At 38.0% G+C, this 18,374-nt stretch overlaps 1 protein-coding gene and 1 long non-coding RNA gene across 3 annotated transcripts; one reads left to right on the top strand and one right to left on the bottom strand.

Annotated features, from left to right (window-relative positions):
- Window positions 1-137: 137 nt before the first annotated feature.
- LOC134063466 (interferon-induced, double-stranded RNA-activated protein kinase-like) lies at window positions 138-4,193 on the bottom strand. 2 transcript variants are annotated; one of them, XM_062518952.1, is made up of 9 exons: window positions 4,082-4,193; window positions 2,930-3,067; window positions 2,703-2,832; window positions 2,352-2,476; window positions 2,136-2,235; window positions 1,978-2,015; window positions 1,293-1,333; window positions 977-1,102; window positions 138-609 (listed from the first exon to the last, which is right to left on the bottom strand). In XM_062518952.1, exons 2-9 carry the CDS (start codon window positions 3,022-3,024, stop codon window positions 341-343), a joined length of 924 nt encoding a protein of 307 aa, XP_062374936.1. In that variant the 5' UTR covers window positions 3,025-3,067; window positions 4,082-4,193; the 3' UTR covers window positions 138-340. The 2 variants fall into 2 exon arrangements, with proteins under 2 accessions (XP_062374936.1, XP_062374937.1); XM_062518953.1 differs by having other exon boundaries at window positions 139-609; window positions 1,293-1,327.
- A 5,628-nt stretch (window positions 4,194-9,821) lies between these two features.
- LOC134063836 (uncharacterized) lies at window positions 9,822-13,995 on the top strand. The gene is made up of 6 exons (XR_009936202.1): window positions 9,822-9,938; window positions 10,988-11,113; window positions 11,340-11,372; window positions 11,970-12,002; window positions 12,273-12,309; window positions 12,902-13,995. It is a non-coding gene; the product is annotated as an uncharacterized LOC134063836 (long non-coding RNA).
- The last annotated feature ends 4,379 nt before the right edge of the window (window positions 13,996-18,374 follow it).

The following is an 18,374-nucleotide window of genomic DNA, read 5'->3' as shown; positions in this document are numbered from 1 at the left end:
TCAGCACTGATCGCTTACTGTACACTGTTTACATTTATACTGTAGCCTAATACATAAAATAAATAAATAAATATATACCCCAGCCCCAGTCTGCAAAAGACACTATTCAATAAACAAAGCATCCTTTTATAGCCTATTTTCCTCCACATTTATTGAAAATAGCATACATAATTATTGAAGTATCCAAATACAGAAAAACAGTTGATTATCCTACATAAGCACAATATTATTGTAGATCATCAAATTCATCTAGATAAAAAAGAGTCAAGGGTAAAAATACATTAGCAATGTGTCATAAAATGTGTCTATTTTCCTGAGATCTTCTAGATGCTATATTCTCCTATGATGTGCAAAATCCTTTTTCAAGATCTTTCACAAGGAAGGGGTCAGCTTCCTTTAAAATATCATAAAACTTCTCCTGAGCTTCTGTTCCTTTCCTATTGAGCATGACGATCAGAGCATGATTCTGAGAGACGCTAATTCTTTCAGCCTCCACTGTCTCCCTCTCCACAGCATTCAGAATGCCACACTTCTCCAGCTGGATGAGAACAGAAGCGGTGGATAGTCGAGTCTCCAGCTCAGCCTTATGCTTGTTGAAGAAGTTCAAATCTACAGAGAGTGAATAGATGGAATTTATTATGAAAATAAGTTTAACATTTATTGTCATATTTATATTGTAGCCTATTGTATACTGAAATGCATTACTGTATATATGGCCTTTGGAATTAAAACTCCAGATTAATAACTAGTTTGATTTGCATTGAGAGATGATCTGATGGAAAGTGCCCCATGCCACTTTAGGTATGGTGAAGGGTATGATTATGTGGGGCTATTTTAATTCCAAAGGCCAAGGGAACTTTATGAGTGAGTGTGTGCGTGTGTGTCTGTGAGAGAATGAATGTCTGTGTGTTGCGTGTTAAAGTGTTTAGCAGTTCAATATCCTGATAAAGCTTGCGGGAAAAACAAAACCCTGAACCTGCAGGCACGGGTGTAGATGCACTTTTGCCTCCTGCCAGATTGGGCGTGTGTGAAAAGACTGCGGCTGGGATGGCTGGGGTCGGAGCAGATCTGTGCCTTCCTCCTGCAGTGCTGGTTTTCAGGGCTGAAAGATTAATCACAATCAAATCAAAATCACTATTTCAAGTAATGCAATTGTCAACCCAACCCAATTGTCAATATGTCATACTGTAAATGAATGTTTTTTTTTTTTTTTTTTAATGTTCTCCTTGGGTGACAGACCACTAGCTAGTCTGATGTCATTCATTAAGTGCTATTGTGAATGAAGTCCTTACTGCTTTTCACAGAGGATGCCCGCATCTGATCTTGACTGGAGCTCAGACAAAAAAAAAAATGGAGGGAAAATACTCCACATTACAGCATACACATAATTCATAATTGAATAAGGTTTTCAAGTCCCTTGTTTGATTATCTGCAAAGTATTCTTCATGTTACATTATAAGTCAACATAAAGAATTGGCAGACAGTTAGAGCCATCTCTACTTCATGTTATGTCCCAAAACATGGAAAGCATTACTCAAAACAGACAAAACTCTAAAACATCCTGACCTAGTAAATTACAAAGGGTATATACACGTCATACATGTTATCATAAAGTTCACAAGCCTACCTCTTGGTAACTTGTTCTTTCGTCTCAAGTTTATCTCCCAGATTGTTTTTTGTAACAAAACATTTCCATTCATTCAGTGATAACACCGTTCCTTTTCTGCTTGCCTCGCTCATTTAATTATAGTTATCTAGCTAATTCCCCGTATTTACACAGTATGATCTGTAGATTCATTGGTTTTAGAGACCCAAAAATGATTACTGATTGAAGTTGCATAACAAATGATCTGCATATTCCTGTCCATACACAAAGCAAGCCCTTCAGTTCAATAATTTACCTTGTTAGTAATCAAGGCTATTTTTTAAGTTGTTATGACAAACATAATCAAACTACTATTTACAATAGTTCCTTACCTTACACCAAAACAGGATTTTGATCGCAGGCCCAGGGCCTATGAAAAATAATGTACAGTATATATATCACAAAATAAGCCACGTAAAGATCATTTGAATATTCATAACATGTTGGTATATATTATCCTTGGCTTATGTGTGTTGTGTTTTTTTCATACCAGGTAGGCAAGTTGTGCAGCTTCCTCTTTTGCTCCCTGCTTTGATTTCCCATAAGCCTCGGGGTATGATTCACCATTAGTAGAAACATACTTGCAGCAACTAAGATAACATAATGTATACATAAATGTAACTATTAAACTTACTTCGACAAGAAAATATTATCACACACTCTGGTCTATATCTGACTTAACAGAAAATAATGTTTCACCACTTACAATGGTGCACTGGCTGCGCCCTCTCTTGTCGATTCAATAGGCTTATAGGTCACCCCAGTCTTCTGGCTGTGTTCATTGAGCCAGCACTGATAATTGCGTTGCACAATTTTGGCTGGGGAAGAACTCTGCAGGAATTACAGCAATTCATCATAAATAATTGGCATGAAAACAGCATAGGTGACAAATAATGGCCATTTGACTTAGGCTACACATTGACAGGCATTTGACAGGCATTTCTAATAAAATAAAGCATGATGATACAAGATTGGGGCTGAAATGTAAAGTTGCTAATTACTTAGGCCTACTTGTGGAAACTTGTATGAATATGAATATGAATGAATATGATCTCACAAAGCCACTGCTCTCTGTGTGCGGCAGCATTCCCAAGGCCTTAAGGGCAGCATTTTCCTTGGCATCTCTCTTAGTTTTTCCAACTCCCTCTGGATACCGCTGGCCTTTCACAATAGCTCGTGCAGTAAACCTACAAGAACATGTTGACCGCTTGGTCAAATCATGTCGTCCACAGCCAACTTAGAATCGGATTTGGAGTGTGTTTCCAAAGGAGGGGCACCACCTACGTTTTAGTATGATCCGGACCATTAGCCTTTTCTTCATATTGCACCTTGACATGTTTCTGTTGTCCATACGTATTAAGTTGTGCTACGTAATTCATTAGGTCCACCAACTGCAGGCTTTACTGTGAGTCTGGAATAGCTCTACGAGAGAATGTGACAATAATGAGGGTAAATTACTTAAATATTTCGGTAGGCTACTTTGGGGTTAACTGTAACCATTTTTGAGGCCGTTTAAAACGTGCATCAAATCACACAATTTGGTCGTTTTGGGTGTCGTAGCGTGTAATAAGGTCGTCAACAATCAAATTGACTACTTTTAAAATTAATTTGAAGAGTTTAAGAGGAGAGTTTTTGGTTTTCTTCTAGCTTGGGTAAGCAGGAGGATAGAATTTGGCAATTGCTGCCAACATATGGCTAGCCTAGGCTACTGTCAAAAACATCCTTGTGTGCGGATGACGGTCTGATTCAAGCAGGAGGGTAGAATTTGGCGAATTTGGCAAATTTGGCGGCAGCTGCTGCCAAAATACTGTGGGGAAAAACATCCTTGCGGTTTTGACACCACATAATAAACTCAACAAGGTAGCCCAGGTGCTGGCGAGCCGTACCTCTGCGGACCTGGTTTCTCCACACTATACTTTTGCCCCGGCCGCAATCGCTGCCAATCCCTCTTCTCCTCCTCTTCAGATGAAGAAATAAAAAAGAACGAGTCGATTTGACAACAACTTTTCTTACAATCCCTCCAACAGGCCACCGCCAACAAGACAGGCTCAGCAGCCTCATACTGTAGCCTACTGTGTTGCTACGGGACCCGACGTCAGCGGATAGGCTACTATGAGCGCGATTGGCAAGACAACTAGAAATTCTTCTTTTAAACTCTTAAAACGAATGAAAAAAGTAGTCAGTTTGATCGTCGACAACCTTTATTACAACCCACGACACCCAAAACGACCACATTGTGTGATTTGGTGCGTTTTCAACAGCCTCAGAAAATGGTTACAGTTAACCCCAAAGTACCAATATTTCTTATCAGGTAAGAGAAGAATATTATTTGTTGACACGTTTTTAGCTGTCATCTTAGCCTAACACAGAGTGTGTCTGTTAGCTTTCTTGAAAAGACACATGTGCTACTTTTCAAGCTAAAGAATATTTACTTACGGCACATAAAATGTAGCACCAGATTTGGGGACGTGGCGCGGTCCTTACGCACAGCCTAATTTCCTTCTGTTTCGATTTCGTGAACTACATGGGACTCTTCTCATTCGTCATTACAGTGCATGAAAATGCACTGTACTGTTCTTCCTATTCTTCTTATTATTAGAGTGCATGAAAAATGCACTCTATTGTTATTCCAATTATTCTTATTAGAGTGCATGAAAAATGCACTCTATTGTTATCCGAATTATTCTTATTAAACTTCTTCTTCTAACGCTTTTTACGCGTTTAATGCGGCTTCAACGGTTTAACTTTGAAACTTCATTCAAACTGTGTTGCGTAGATCTCACTTAGGTGACTTCAGCTTTGTTTTTTTCAACTTTGAAACTTTTAAACTTTTTAAACTATTTAATTAAAACTATCAAAATTTCCCCATAGACTTAACATTGTGATTATGACATCACAATTCAGATTAGAATCCTATGCTAGAACTCTCTCTCCCAGGCTTTTAGAATCCTATGCCAGAACTCTCAGGCTTCTAGAATCCTACTGTATGCCAGAACTCTCTCTCTCAGGCTCTTAAGCATGCAGTCTGGCTCTGATAAGACTACAGATCCTGCTCAACTGTTCCCTGTGCCCAAAACTGTTTCAAAATAAAAATCCTCACTACCATAATTCACTATCAAATCGTTCAACCATTTAAACTACTCAACTATTTAACTGTTCAGCCATTTTAACTGTCAGTTGTCATCAACTGTTTAAACTACTCAACTATTTAACTGTTTGGCTATTCAAACTGTCAGTTTCCATCAACTATGACTCCCTCCAACTGTTTCTACTGCCTGAAACTAAATTCACTAGTAATTAATTCAACTATTTAAACTACTCAACTATTTAACTGTTTGGCTATTCCAACTGTCTGTTTTCATCAACTATGACTCCCTCCAACTGTTTCTACTGCCTGAAACTAAATTCACTATTTTTAATTCAACTATTTAAACTACTCAACTATTTATACTCAACTATTCAACTGTTTGGCTATTCAAACTGTCAGTTTTCATCAACTATGACTCCCTCCAACTGTTTCTACTGCCTGAAACTAAATTCACTATTAATTAGTTCAACTATTTAAACTACTCAACTATTTAACTGTTTGGCTATTCCAACTGTCCGTTTTCATCAACTATGACTCCCTCCAACTGTTTCTACTGCCTGAAACTGTTTCAAAATAAAAGTCCTCACTCAAATAATTCACTGTTAATTAATTCAACTATTTAAACTATTCAACCATTAACTGTTCAGCCATGCTAACTGTCAGTTGTCATCAACTATGACTCCCTCCAACTGTTTCTACTGCATGAAACTGTTTCTTAATGAAAGTCCTACTACAATTATTCACAATTAAAGAATTAAACATTTAAACTGCTCAATTAATCAACTGTTCAGCCATTTTAACTGTCAGTTGTCTTCAACTATGACTCCGACCACCTATTTCCTCTGCCCACAACTGTTTCAAAATAAGTCATAAGTGTCCTAATTCCGTATTTAATACTGTAACTATTTAAACTACGCAACTATTTAACTCTTCAGCCATTCCGAATTACAGTTGTCATCAGCTATGTATCCCACCAACAGTTTCCTCTGCCCACAACTGTTTCAAAATGAAAGTCCTCACACAATAATTCTCTATTAAATAGCTCAACTATTTGAACTACTCAACTGTTGAACTTTTTGCTCATTCCAACTGTTAATTGTCATCAACTATGACTCCCCTCAACCTTTTCTATACTTCACCTCTATCTTTGTCCCAATTTTCATGCACTCGTAATTCCCTGGAATTGCTTTCTCTAGTTATTAGAGTGCATGAAAAATGCACTCTATTGTTATTCCAATTATTCTTATTACAGTGCATGGAAATGCACTGTATTGTTATTCCTAGGCTTTTTCTTTTTATTATTTTTATTATTATTATTCTTCCAGGCCCTAATTTGACTTGAACCACTTATCGTAGGAACTTGGTTCAAACTTTGTCACGTAGCTCTTGCATCAAATTTTCAGTCTATTACTTTTCATACTTTTACGACTTTTACTTTTTGAGATACTAAATAAAAACTAAACTTAATTTTGCCATAGACTTAACATTGGCTTTGTGACATCATAATTAGCTTTTAAAGAAATAGAATGGAATCAACTTTGCCAGTGTTCTCTCACTGACTTCAGCAACTTCAATGGAACTTCATCTCTGTGTGTCTCTCCATTGAACTGGATAGCTCACTTGTCATCCCCACTTTCTTTTACTTCTTTTTCTTCACTTCCTCTCACTTTCTCTATCACTCCCTCTATTTCTCCCAATTTCAATAACTTTTTCAAACTATATTTAAAATAACACTTTTTATAGCAAAGCAACCACTATAATTACTTAGTAACAACCTAGCAACCACTTCCATAATTACACCCTGGCAACCGCCTTAGCAACCCACTTGATTTCCCTAGCAACCAATGTGATTTCCCTAGCAACCAACCTTGAAACCACTTTTTATAGAATAGTAACCACTTTATTTAGCCTAGCAACACCATAGTAATCACTTTAATTACCCTAACATAATCCTAACAATAACTTTCCATGCACTGGTATTTCCTTCAGGAAATGCTTTTCTAGTTATTAGAGTGCATGAAAAATGCACTCTATTGTTCTTCCAACTATTCTTATTATTTTTCTTCTAACGAATTTATGCGTTTAATGCGGCTTCAACGGTTTAACTTTGAAACTTCATTCAAACTGTGTTGCGTAGATCTCACTTAGGTGACTTCAGCTATATATTGTTCAACTTTGAAACTTTTATACTTTTTAAACTATTTAATTAAAACTATCAAAATTTCCCCATAGACTTAACATTGTGATTATGACATCACCGATTAGAATCCTATGCCAGAAATCTCTCTCCCAGGCTTTTAGAATCCTATGCCAGAACTCTCAGGCTTCTAGAATCCTACTGTATGCCAGAACTCTCTCTCTCTCAGGCTTTTAAGCATGCAGTCTGGCTCTAATAAGACTACAGATCCTATTCAACTGTTCTCTGTGCCCAAAACTGTTTCAAAATAAAAATCCTCACTAACATAATTCACTATCAAATCGTTCAACCATTTAAACTACTCAACTATTTAACTGTTCAGCCATTTTACCTGTCAGTTGTCATCAACTGTTTAAGTTACTCAACTATTTAAAATATTCAACTATTTAACTGTTTGGCTATTCAAACTGTCAGTTTTCATCAACTATGACTCCCTCCAACTGTTTCTACTGCCTGAAACTAAATTCACTATTAATCAATTCAACTATTTAAACTACTCAACTATTTAACTGTTTGGCTATTCCAACTGTCTGTTTTCATCAACTAACTATTTAAACTACTCAACTATTTAACTGTTTGGCTATTCCAACTGTCCGTTTTCATCAACTATGAATCCCTCCAACTGTTTCTACTGCCTGAAACTAAATTCACTATTAATTAATTCAACTATTTAAACTACTCAACTATTTAACTGTTTGGCTATTCCAACTGTCCGTTTTCATCAGCTATGACTCCCTCCAACTGTTTCTACTGCCTGAAACTAAATTCACTATTAATTAATTCAACTATTTAAACTACTCAACTATTTAACTGTTTGACTCCCTCCAACTGTTTCTACTGCCTGAAACTGTGTCTTAATGAAAGTCCTTACTACAATTATTCATAATTAAAGAATAAACATTTAAACTGCTCAATTAATCAACTGTTCAGCCATTTTAACTGCCAGTTGTCTTCAACTATGACTCCCACCACATATTTCCTCTGCCCACAACTTTTTCAAAATAAGTCATCAGTGCCATAAATCCGTATTTAATAATTTAACTATTTAAACTATGCAACTATTTAACTCTTTAGCCATTCCGAATTACAGTTGTCATCAGCTATGTATCCCACCAAGAGTTTCCTCAAATACAACTGTTTCAAAATAAAAGTCCTCACACAATAATTCTCTATTAAACAGCTCAACTATTTGAACTACTCAACTGTTTAACTTTTTGCTCATTCCAACTGTTAATCGTCATCAACTATGACTCCCCTCAACCTTTTCTCTACTTCACCTCTATCTTTGTCTCAATTTTCATGCACTCGTAATTCCCTGGAATTGCTTTCTCTAGTTAGAGTGCATGAAAAATGCACTCTATTGTTATTCCAATTATTCTTATTATTATTCTTCTTCTAACGCTTTTTGTGCGTTTAATGCGGCTTCAACGGTTTAACTTTGAAACTTCATTCAAACTGTGTCGCGTAGATCTTACTTAGGTGACTGGAGACATGTATTTTTCAACTTTGTAACTTTTATACTTTTTAAACTATTTAATTAAAACTATCAAAATTTCCCCATAGACTTAACATTGTGATTATGACATCACCGATTAGAATCCTATGCCAGGACTCTCTCTCCCAGGCTTTTAGAATCCTATCCCAGAACTCTCAGGCTTCTAGAATCCTACTGTATGCCAGAACTCTCTCTCTCAGGCTTTTAAGCATACAGTCTGGCTGTGATAAGACTACAGATCCTATTCAACTGTTCCCTGTGCCCAAAACTATTTCAAAATAACAATCCTCACTACCATAATTCACTATCAAATCGTTCAACCATTTAAACTACTCAACTATTTAACTGTTCAGCCATTTTAACTGTCAGTTGTCATCAACTATTTAAACTAGGCTACTCAACTATTTATACTCAACTATTTAACTGTTTTAATTAATTCAACTATTTAAACTACTCAACTATTTAACTGTTCAGCCATTTTAACTGTCAGTTGTCATCAACTATTTAAACTACTCAACTATTTATACTCAACTATTTAACTGTTTGGCTATTCCAACTGTCAGTTTTCATGAGTCCTCACTTAAAATAATTCACTATTAATTAATTCAACCATTTAAACTACTCAACTATTGAACTGTTTGGCTATTCTAACTGTCAGTCCATCCATTGGCCTACTATTGATAATTGGGCTGATTAGGCTACACTATATAGTATAGCCTATAGTGTATTTCTAAATACATTAGGCCTATATTATTTTCTTTTTGTGTATTTTCTACCATCATTTTGATTGCTGTAACTATTTTCTTTTAGGCCTGAACAAGCAGAGGGCTAAATAAACTGCATGTTTACATACTTTCACATGGACTGTAGGCACACACTCCACATTATACTCTCTCCTGCTATTTACTAAAACATTTTTCTTGATCTTTCTTTTTTCACCCTCGCACAGAAAAAACGGAACACCGAACGACATTTCACTACTATGATCCTTGTAGCCTAACCTACTTTTTTTTTTTTTTTTTTAAATCCCATTATTACTGATATTTTTATAGTTTATGTTTTTTTCTTTATTATAATTCATTTCACTATTATTGTTTATTTTAAAGAACTTTGGATCAACTCTGTTAGTGTGAAATGTGAAATTAGTGTGAAATGTGCTGGCCTGACTTGACTTGGACAACCTTTTCAGTCTCTCTCAACTTCCCTCCTTGATCCTCGATGCTCGGTCCTTCAGAGTCGTTCCCACTGATCTATAACAAAACTATCTAGGTCAGTCAGGACGAGGACCGAGGAAGGAAGGGAGGACCGATAAAAGACGAATGAGAGGCACTCTATGACGTCGGTCAGTCGCGCGCTTCACACTGTTGAAAGGAGCTTTTCAAACTCAACTGAATCTCTCGTCCTGACCTCCTGTACTTCGCTACACTTGTTTCAGCCGAGTCGTCTCGTCTCTACTGTTGACCAGAGCCATCAAAAACTTCGCATTGAAGTGACTTTTCACATCACCTTCAAAGTAAGTTTCATTCGCTTTAACGTTAACAGTATAGTTATTTCGGTTAGGGTAACAGCGTTCTTTGTATTTTAAATGAGTCTGGTAACTGCGGCTAGCTAACGCTAATGATCACGTTATGCATTCTAACTATTAGCTAGCTAGTCCTGTGCTTTGTGAGATGTTCCCTATCATATCACTTTTATTCGACGTATATGTTGTCAAAAAACAATGTTTACGAATTGTTTCCGACAATTGGTAGGGTAGCTAGTAGCATAACTGAAGTCTGCCATTTGAAAATTGTCGAAACGTAACTACATTGCTCGCAGCTTGAGAGGTAACGTTAACGTCTAGCTGTTAACTTGGCTGGCTAACTATGTGTGACTTTATCATCACTTTTATTCGACGTATGTGTTGTTGGGTAGTAGTATAGTTGACTAGTGAAGTGTGACATTTGGAAACTATCGTTCGGTAACGAGAGGTAACCGTATGCCTTAAGAGGTCACGTAACTGTCACCTGTGATGGACTCCGTCCTCCGTAGCAGCTATCCTCTTGCTGTAGAATGCTACACTTCATTCGTGTTTTAGCTGGGTGGTGTCGTTATTAAGACTTGTGCCTTGCTTCACATGAAGTTATTAGCTGAGCGTTAACACTAACGTTTAAAAAACCTTCACCTAAAAGTATTTCGGTAAGGTTAATAGCGTTCTTTGTTATCTTAAATGAGTCTGATAATGTTTGACGTCGTGCCTTGAACTAGGACGTTACATGACAAGATCAGCATGTAACGTTGGCAACAACAACACAAAAAAACAGACGTGTCGATTTGTAAAATATATATATATATATATCTAGCCTATCAACCTACTGACCAAATTCATTTCTGATTCTGATGTTATTGCAAACCAACCGATGTGTAAGTGTGGCCCGAATACAAGTCATGCCATGTAGCCTATAGTATTTAGTAGTAGACACATAAGTTGTGCTGCATTTTGTTAAATTAACGTAATTGTGTTGCATAGTAATGTTATAGCAGTGGTCACAATTTCACATATTTTGTCTTTATTCACAACAGAAAGCTATAGTCTTTTTAAAGACTCTTCATCCCTACCCTCCCATCTATACCCTCCATCTCCACCTTCCCTTGTGGTGCGTAAGACTTTCTCCCATCCGGTCTTTTAACGTGCTACAGACTTTTCAGGTATGTAATTTCAATCATTTTTACTGCTAGACAAGCTATGCAGCTTGCTTACACAGATACACCATCTCTTATTGCATGGCAGAGATATTAGATCAAACACCAGTGGTACAGAAATGGTGTATCTAAAGAGCTTATGGTTGAACTTTTTATTATAAGAACTACTCATTCTGAATTATATGAAATGTTAATTAGATTTGTGCTTTTTCTTCCCCCTCCTTATGTACAGAAAACAGACACGCTTCAGTCCTGCTTCAAGACAGTAAGTATACATTACAATTAACACATCATAGTGAATTTGACATGAAGTGCTGTTATCAACCTAAAGTGAGCGTACATGTAGCATCAGTCACCCAAAGAACTTAGCCCTACTATAGTCTGTGCTCTAATTAATCTCAAAGGTGTTCTGTTGGGTTGAGGTCAGGACTGTGAGCAGGCCAGTCAAGTAATCCACACCAAACTCTGTTATCCATGTCTGTATGGACCTTGCTTGGTGCACTGGTACACAGTCATGTTGGAACAGAGCCATCCCCGAGCTGGGCTTGGCTTCTTAGTTCCAGTGAAAGGAACTCAGAATGCTTCAGCGTTAACCAAGAGATTTTGGACAATTTCATGCTCCCAACTTTGTGGAGTAGTTTGGGGATGGCCACTTCCTGTTCCAACATGACTGCGTACCAGTGCTCCAAGAAAGGTCAACACTATCTTTGCAGAGAGATGTTAGATTAAACACCAGTGGTAGAAATGGTGTATTCATAGAGTTGATGGTTGAACATTTTATTATATGAATTACTTATTCTGAATTGACATTTTAATGAAATTTGTGCTGTATGCTTGTTTGTTCCTTTTGTCTCTTTTTCAGAAAACAGACAAACTCCAGGCTTGCCTCAAGACAGTAAGTATACGTTAATGCGTTTTTATCAGCAATTAACACATCATAGTGAATTAGACATGAAGTGCTGTTATCAACCTAAAGTGAGCCATACGTGTAGCATAATTTACCCAATCACTCAAAGAACTTAAGTCTACAGAGTTTTACAAGCAGGGTTATCACTTGACTCTCTCGACAATGAGCCGTCGGCAGTTAACCCCTGAGGCAGTTGACATACTGTATATTATTTGTTATAATATTAACATATTTGAATGCTGCATTGTATCGTTACAGCAGCTGCCCTCAGTCCCTTGAGGTGGTGACGTCTAAGGTATGAATGTCTTCTTTTTTTTTTTTTTTTTTTTTTTACATCTAAACCAGCTATAATGCTACACTTTGTCAAACCAGACAGATGTTTGTAATGTTAATTTGACCTTTTGATTGGCTTAAGTTTTTCCCCACTTTGCAAAGGCATGTCCTAATCTATGGTATAATCTAGGTTGACAGAACTAGCAAGCTTGTTAAGATAGTTGACTTTAAGCTATTAAACTTTAATCAAGCTATTTTGCTTAATATCACAATGATCAATCCTCCAAACCCAATTTATGATTAAATGTCACTTGTATGAGCACCAACAACACATGGCAAGGTTTTCATTTTACAAAAAATTAACTGATCAACCATCACATCAGTCTTAGAATTGTATAACCCATCAAAGGTAGCAACTAATCTCATTGATGGCCACCTACAAAATGAGTTACTTCACTTAAACTCACCAACGTATATCACTGTCAACTGCCTATTACTATAACGAATAGAACAAGGAACGCTGCTTTGCTCACACCTGTTATTTAAGTGGTAATGAGTAATTGTATGCATTCCTTGTTTTTGGAAGTATGTAATTTGTTTGTTTTTCCTTTTAGGCTCGTTCCAGACCAGCCTTCACCACCAGTGGGGTGTCTGTGTGCCACCTGTGGCACTGTGTCTGTCTGTCTGTCTGTCTGTACGCACGCACTCACCTGTACACGTCTACGTCTTTCCACCCTACATGCTTACACACTAACAACACTACTTGACATCACTGCTGACAACAGAACCCACTTACCTACATACCTGCATACATATTGGTGACAAGAATCGTAACACTGTCTAATTACATACCTGCTGCACATACCTTCTGCACATACTTGGGCACATATTGTTTGTCTTGTCTCATGTTTACGTCTTTACACCCTACACGCATACACACTAACAACACTACTTGACATCACTGCCGACAACAGAACCCACTTACCTACATACCTGCATTCATATTGGTGACAAGAATCTTAACACTGTCTGGTTACATACCTGGTGCACATACCTTCTGCACATACTTGGGCACATACTGTTTGTCTCGTCTTTGCTGACAACATTGCTGACCTCATTGCTGACCTCATTGCTGACAACAGAACCCACTTACCTACATACCTGCATTCATATTGGTGACAAGAATCTTAACACTGTCTGGTTACATACCTGCTGCACATACCTGCTGGCACATACCAACTGCACATAACCAACTGCACATACCTGAACCAAGCCAATACTCTGAACCAAGCCTATACCCTGAATCAAACCAATACTCTACCATACTGAATGTATATATATACAGCATATCTGTAAATTATATGAAGTGTATATATATACAGCATATCTGTAAATTATATCAAACATTTATACATTTGAATAATCTATTTTGTGAAAATCATCTGTGCTGTTAGCTCTGTGCCTTTAGACCTGAGCTGTCTTGCAAGACCTGCTGTGCTGTGTGAAGATTTGGTATTCCATCCAAGTTCTGCATAACCTTGAACCAGCTGCCTCCATCATCGAGTGTGACCTCTACATAACCACTCCAGTGCTGCCTATTCAGAATTCCCACTAGTGCATTGCTGAAATTTAAGCATCAGATAAAGTGTTGAGCATAATTGTATTGGTATCAAATTCTGAAATACTAAAATAAAGAATATTGTTTGAATATTGTGTATTAATATTTAATCTCCACTGTTTTCATTTACTGAAAAGTTTGTTTGTATCACCAGTAAGCAGAGTAAAATAATATTGTGTATAACCTCGAAGTATTGTGATCACAGTAAGAGTTGTATAGCTAATATTGCACTTAGATACCTTATAGTCATCCAGTTGCATACTACAGGTGTTATAGTAACATTTTAAAACATGCCACGGAAAGGCCGTCGCTCAGAGGCTCAGAAAAAACGTTGGCGAAAGTTGGACCTCTCTGAAGCTGAAACACCATGCCAGTCTTCATGCGACCAGGGTGAGCTGAATCAGGTAATTAGTGCTGCTGACGTGGAGATGCAACAGAGAGACACCTGTGTTCAGGCAAGTCATAGTCAGAATGACTTGAGGTATGAGAACAACAAAGGCAAGCAGTGCACTTGCAACTCCCTGGTATTTCTCACCACTCTCCATTTCAGAACTGAACTTAACAGTGATGATCTTGACTACATTTTGCAAAAAGGTAACTCAATGTACAGTGAAGTACAGGGAAGATTAAACACCAGAGGCAATGTAGTACATGACCACTTGGCTCTCGATGAACTACCTGATAGTGTTGAGATCTACGGACAGATGTATCACATTGAGAAGTGCCTGTCACGCTATGGTTACTTTAGACAAGATGGACCTGATGGTGCTGCAGACTTTTTAAGGCTGTCTGAAAGACTACACTGTTTGTCAAATGATGTCAATTTTGCACTGCTGACTGTAGGTAGCCTAACAATAGCCTTGTTTAAAAACAATGATCGATATGGAATCTTTGATCCACATTCAAGGACATCTCAGGGATTTCCAGCAAATGATGGCACTGCTGTGTTGCTGACATTTGTCCATTTGAGCGATTTGATTGATCGACTGTTTGCATTCTGGGCCTTCTTTGACACATCTGATGAATGGGTCTACGAGTTGATGCCAGTGTTGTTTACATCTGAGTGTAATAATGAACAAGGAAACCACACTGACCATGTGCAACCTGCTCAGACTGCAGAGTTCCAGGCTCCAGCTGTTTCCGCAAATACACGGCTTGCTAAACGTCCAAAATTTCGCAGACGCCGAAAAGCTCCCCAGCCACATAACAAAATGTTGCCCAGTGAGAACAATAAAATAAGACAAAAAAAATATTATGAAAAGAATAAGATAAATAAACTGCAGTATGAAAGAAATAGATATGCAAACTGCATTCAACACAATAAGAAAGCTTACATGAAGAGGCGTTACTCAATCGACCCGAATTGTAGATCAAGAAAGCAAGATTACATACGGAGGCGCTACTCAAGTGACACAGATTTTAGATCAAGGCAGCAGACTTACATACGGAAGCGTTACTCAAGTGACCCAGATTTTAGATCGAGGCAGCAGGCTTACATACAGCAGAGATACTTGCACAATGCAAATTTTCGTTCAAGACAGAAGTTGACCATGAAACATCACTATGCAAGTGATGCGTCATACAGGCAGAAAAAAAAGGACACCATAACTTACAAATATAGAAATGACCCCTCTTTCAAACATTATCTAAGCCTACATAAAAAGAAGCGTTCCAATAACGCATTTCAGAAAATGCTTCAGAAAATGCGTTGTGCTTTACATATACAGCGGAAATACCGTAATCTTGCACGTCTATCTAGAATTCAATCAGAAGCAGAGACTGAACAACAGTCAACAGAAAGCACCCCTCTACAAGATGCCATTGCAGCTTTTCAAATGGATGTTCAAAATGGTCCTACATTCGTGTGCACAGTGTGTCACCGAGCTTTGTTTTACAATCAGGTGAAACAGTGTAAACATCAAAGTTATCAAAAGAACCCAGACATGGTAGAGCAGTGCTTAACAGGCAAATATGTGCATACTTGCAGTGATCAATGCAGTTCACTTGAATCGTGTTGTGCACCAGAACAAAAGAGAGAATGGATTTGTCATAGCTGTCACGAAAACTTAAAATCAGGCAGATTACCGCCCATTTCTGCCACTAATTTGTTGGAACTAGCACAAATTCCTTCAGAACTCCATAATCTAAATATACTTGAGAGGCACATAATAGCAAAATATATACCATTTGCAAAAATAATCAGTCTTCCCAAAGGCCAGCAGAAATTAATACACGGTGGAGTTGTGTGTGTCCCTTCAGAGGTGGAATCAACAGTGAATACTTTGCCTAGACCCAGCAGCCAATCTCAATTTTTGAAAGTCAAGTTGAAAAGAAGAATGAATTATACAGGACATTACCAGTTCCAAACTCTTGACATGTCCAAAGTTCTTTGTGCCTTATCAAAACTAAAAGAGTTGCATCCAGAGTACAGAGACATAACTATACATATACCTGCTTTTGAGGATGAAACAAGTGACATGGCGGATGAAAATTACATCAGTGATGACATTACAGATGCAGAGGCAATTGATCTAATGCAGACTGATGCAATAGATGAGACTAACAGTGCTTGCATTCAGCCTAATGACGAAAGGAATGAGTCAACTGATGACCAGGATTCACCTGAGCCGAGCACAAGTCAGCAGAATGGTGCATGCTCGATAGACTCCTGTTTGCAGCCAGCTGATCTTGCACAGGAAATGATTACATTTGGTGAAGGAATATTTAGCGTGGCCCCAGCTGAAGGAAACAGACCAGTTAATTTCTTCCAAGTTCCTAAACTAGAAGCGATGGCTTTTCCAGTACAGTTTCCCACCGGAGTGAACACGTTGGATGAAACACAGAGACTCATAAAATTATCGCCAAGCAGATATTTCAATGCACGTCTCTTTTCTATTGACAATCGTTTTGCTCTCGACACCAATTACATTTTCTTTGCACAGTTTATCACTGAAATGCACTTGGCCAGGTCTTCAATGTCAATCCAACTACGTAAAGGAAAACCTATGACACGGGATGGACGCAAAATAACAGCAAGAATGCTCCAAGACAAACGTGAGGTTGAAAAATTGATACACAACAAATATGCCACACGGTTCATGCAACCTTTGAGAGGTACCCCTGCATACTGGGAAAAAACACTACGCGACCTATATGCAATGTTACGTACTCTGAACTGTCCAACGTTTTTTGTTACGTTCAGTGCTGCCGAAATGAGATGGCCAGAGGTTATACAAACAATAAAGACACAACAAGGTGAACAGGTGGACTTTTCTCAGCTTGACTGGGCTTCAAAATGCGAGATTTTACGCAGCAACCCTGTCACTACCATGCGTATGTTTGACAAGCGTGTCAATGCCCTGATGAGAAATTTGATTTTGTCACCAAGTCAGCCAATCGGTGAGGTCATTGACTACTTCTTTCGAGTGGAATTTCAAGCTAGAGGTTCACCGCATATTCACATGTTGATTTGGTGTAAGAACGCACCTGTATTTGAGGAGGACCCAGATGAGAAAGTATGTGAATTTGTGGACAAGTACATAACATGTCAGCTGCCTGACCCTAACAAAGATCCTGAACTTTTCAAAATAGTGACAGAGGTGCAAACCCACAGCAAAAGACACTCCAAATCATGTAAGAAGGGAAATAAGCACTGTCGGTTTGGATTTCCAAAACAGCCGGTTGAGAACACATTCATAACGCGACCAAGGCCTGCAGAGCTCATCAATGATTCTGATGATGAAGCTGCTCATGACACTCCGTCCATGTCTCCTGAACATGCCAAAACTAAACTGAAGCCTGTATGGGAGTTACTGAATAATCCAACAGCATCGTTTGAAAGCATCCCACAGCTACTTGCACAATGCAACCTAACCTATGACGAATACCTAAACTGTGTTGAGTCACTAACAACAGCCAGTGTCTTAGTAATGAAACGTGAACCAAAAGACAGCTGGATAAATGGCTACAACCCACATTTGTTAAGGGCATGGAATGCTAACATGGACATTCAGTTTGTCCTGAACCCTTATTCTTGCGTCATGTACATCTTGTCATACATTTCCAAAGCTGAACATGAAATGAGTGAGTATCTGAAAAGAGTTGTGTCTGACACCTCTCAGTCAACTACATCTGATTCCGAGGAAATGAAACAAATCATGCAAGCCTACTCCAAAAACAGAGAGGTCAGTGTCCAAGAGGCTGTTGCACGAGTGTGTAGCTTAAAACTCAAGTCTTGCTCTCGAAATGTGATATTTATACCAACTGATGATGATGCTTTGAAAATGAGTGTCCCTTTGAGATATCTGAATGACAGAATACCTGAATCAGAGAATGTTTGGATGACTGGAATGGGAGACAAATACAAAAACAGACCTAGTACACCAGAATTTGCAACAATGTGCATGGCAGAGTTTGCTTCCACTTACAGAATTGCTTATGGAAGGCAGAAACAAGGGAGCAAAGTTTTG

The sequence above is a fragment of the Sardina pilchardus genome, chromosome 18 (assembly GCF_963854185.1).
Source record: "Sardina pilchardus chromosome 18, fSarPil1.1, whole genome shotgun sequence".
Taxonomy (NCBI): Eukaryota; Metazoa; Chordata; class Actinopteri; order Clupeiformes; family Clupeidae; genus Sardina; species Sardina pilchardus.
The sequence above is the reverse complement of the archived record's forward strand: the minus strand, read 5'-3'. Positions and strand labels throughout refer to the sequence as shown.

Bases quoted from the DNA above. Each gene is read 5' to 3' on its own strand.
- LOC134063466 (XM_062518952.1), bottom strand. From the start codon at position 3,024: ATGAATTACGTAGCACAACTTAATACGTATGGACAACAGAAACATGTC. The intron at 1,334-1,977 runs GTAAGGAACTAT...TTTTTGTCTGAG, and splicing joins AAATCCTGTTTTGGTGTAAG to CTCCAGTCAAGATCAGATGC. The intron at 610-976 runs GTTCAGGGTTTT...CACTCTCTGTAG, and splicing joins ATCTACACCCGTGCCTGCAG to ATTTGAACTTCTTCAACAAG.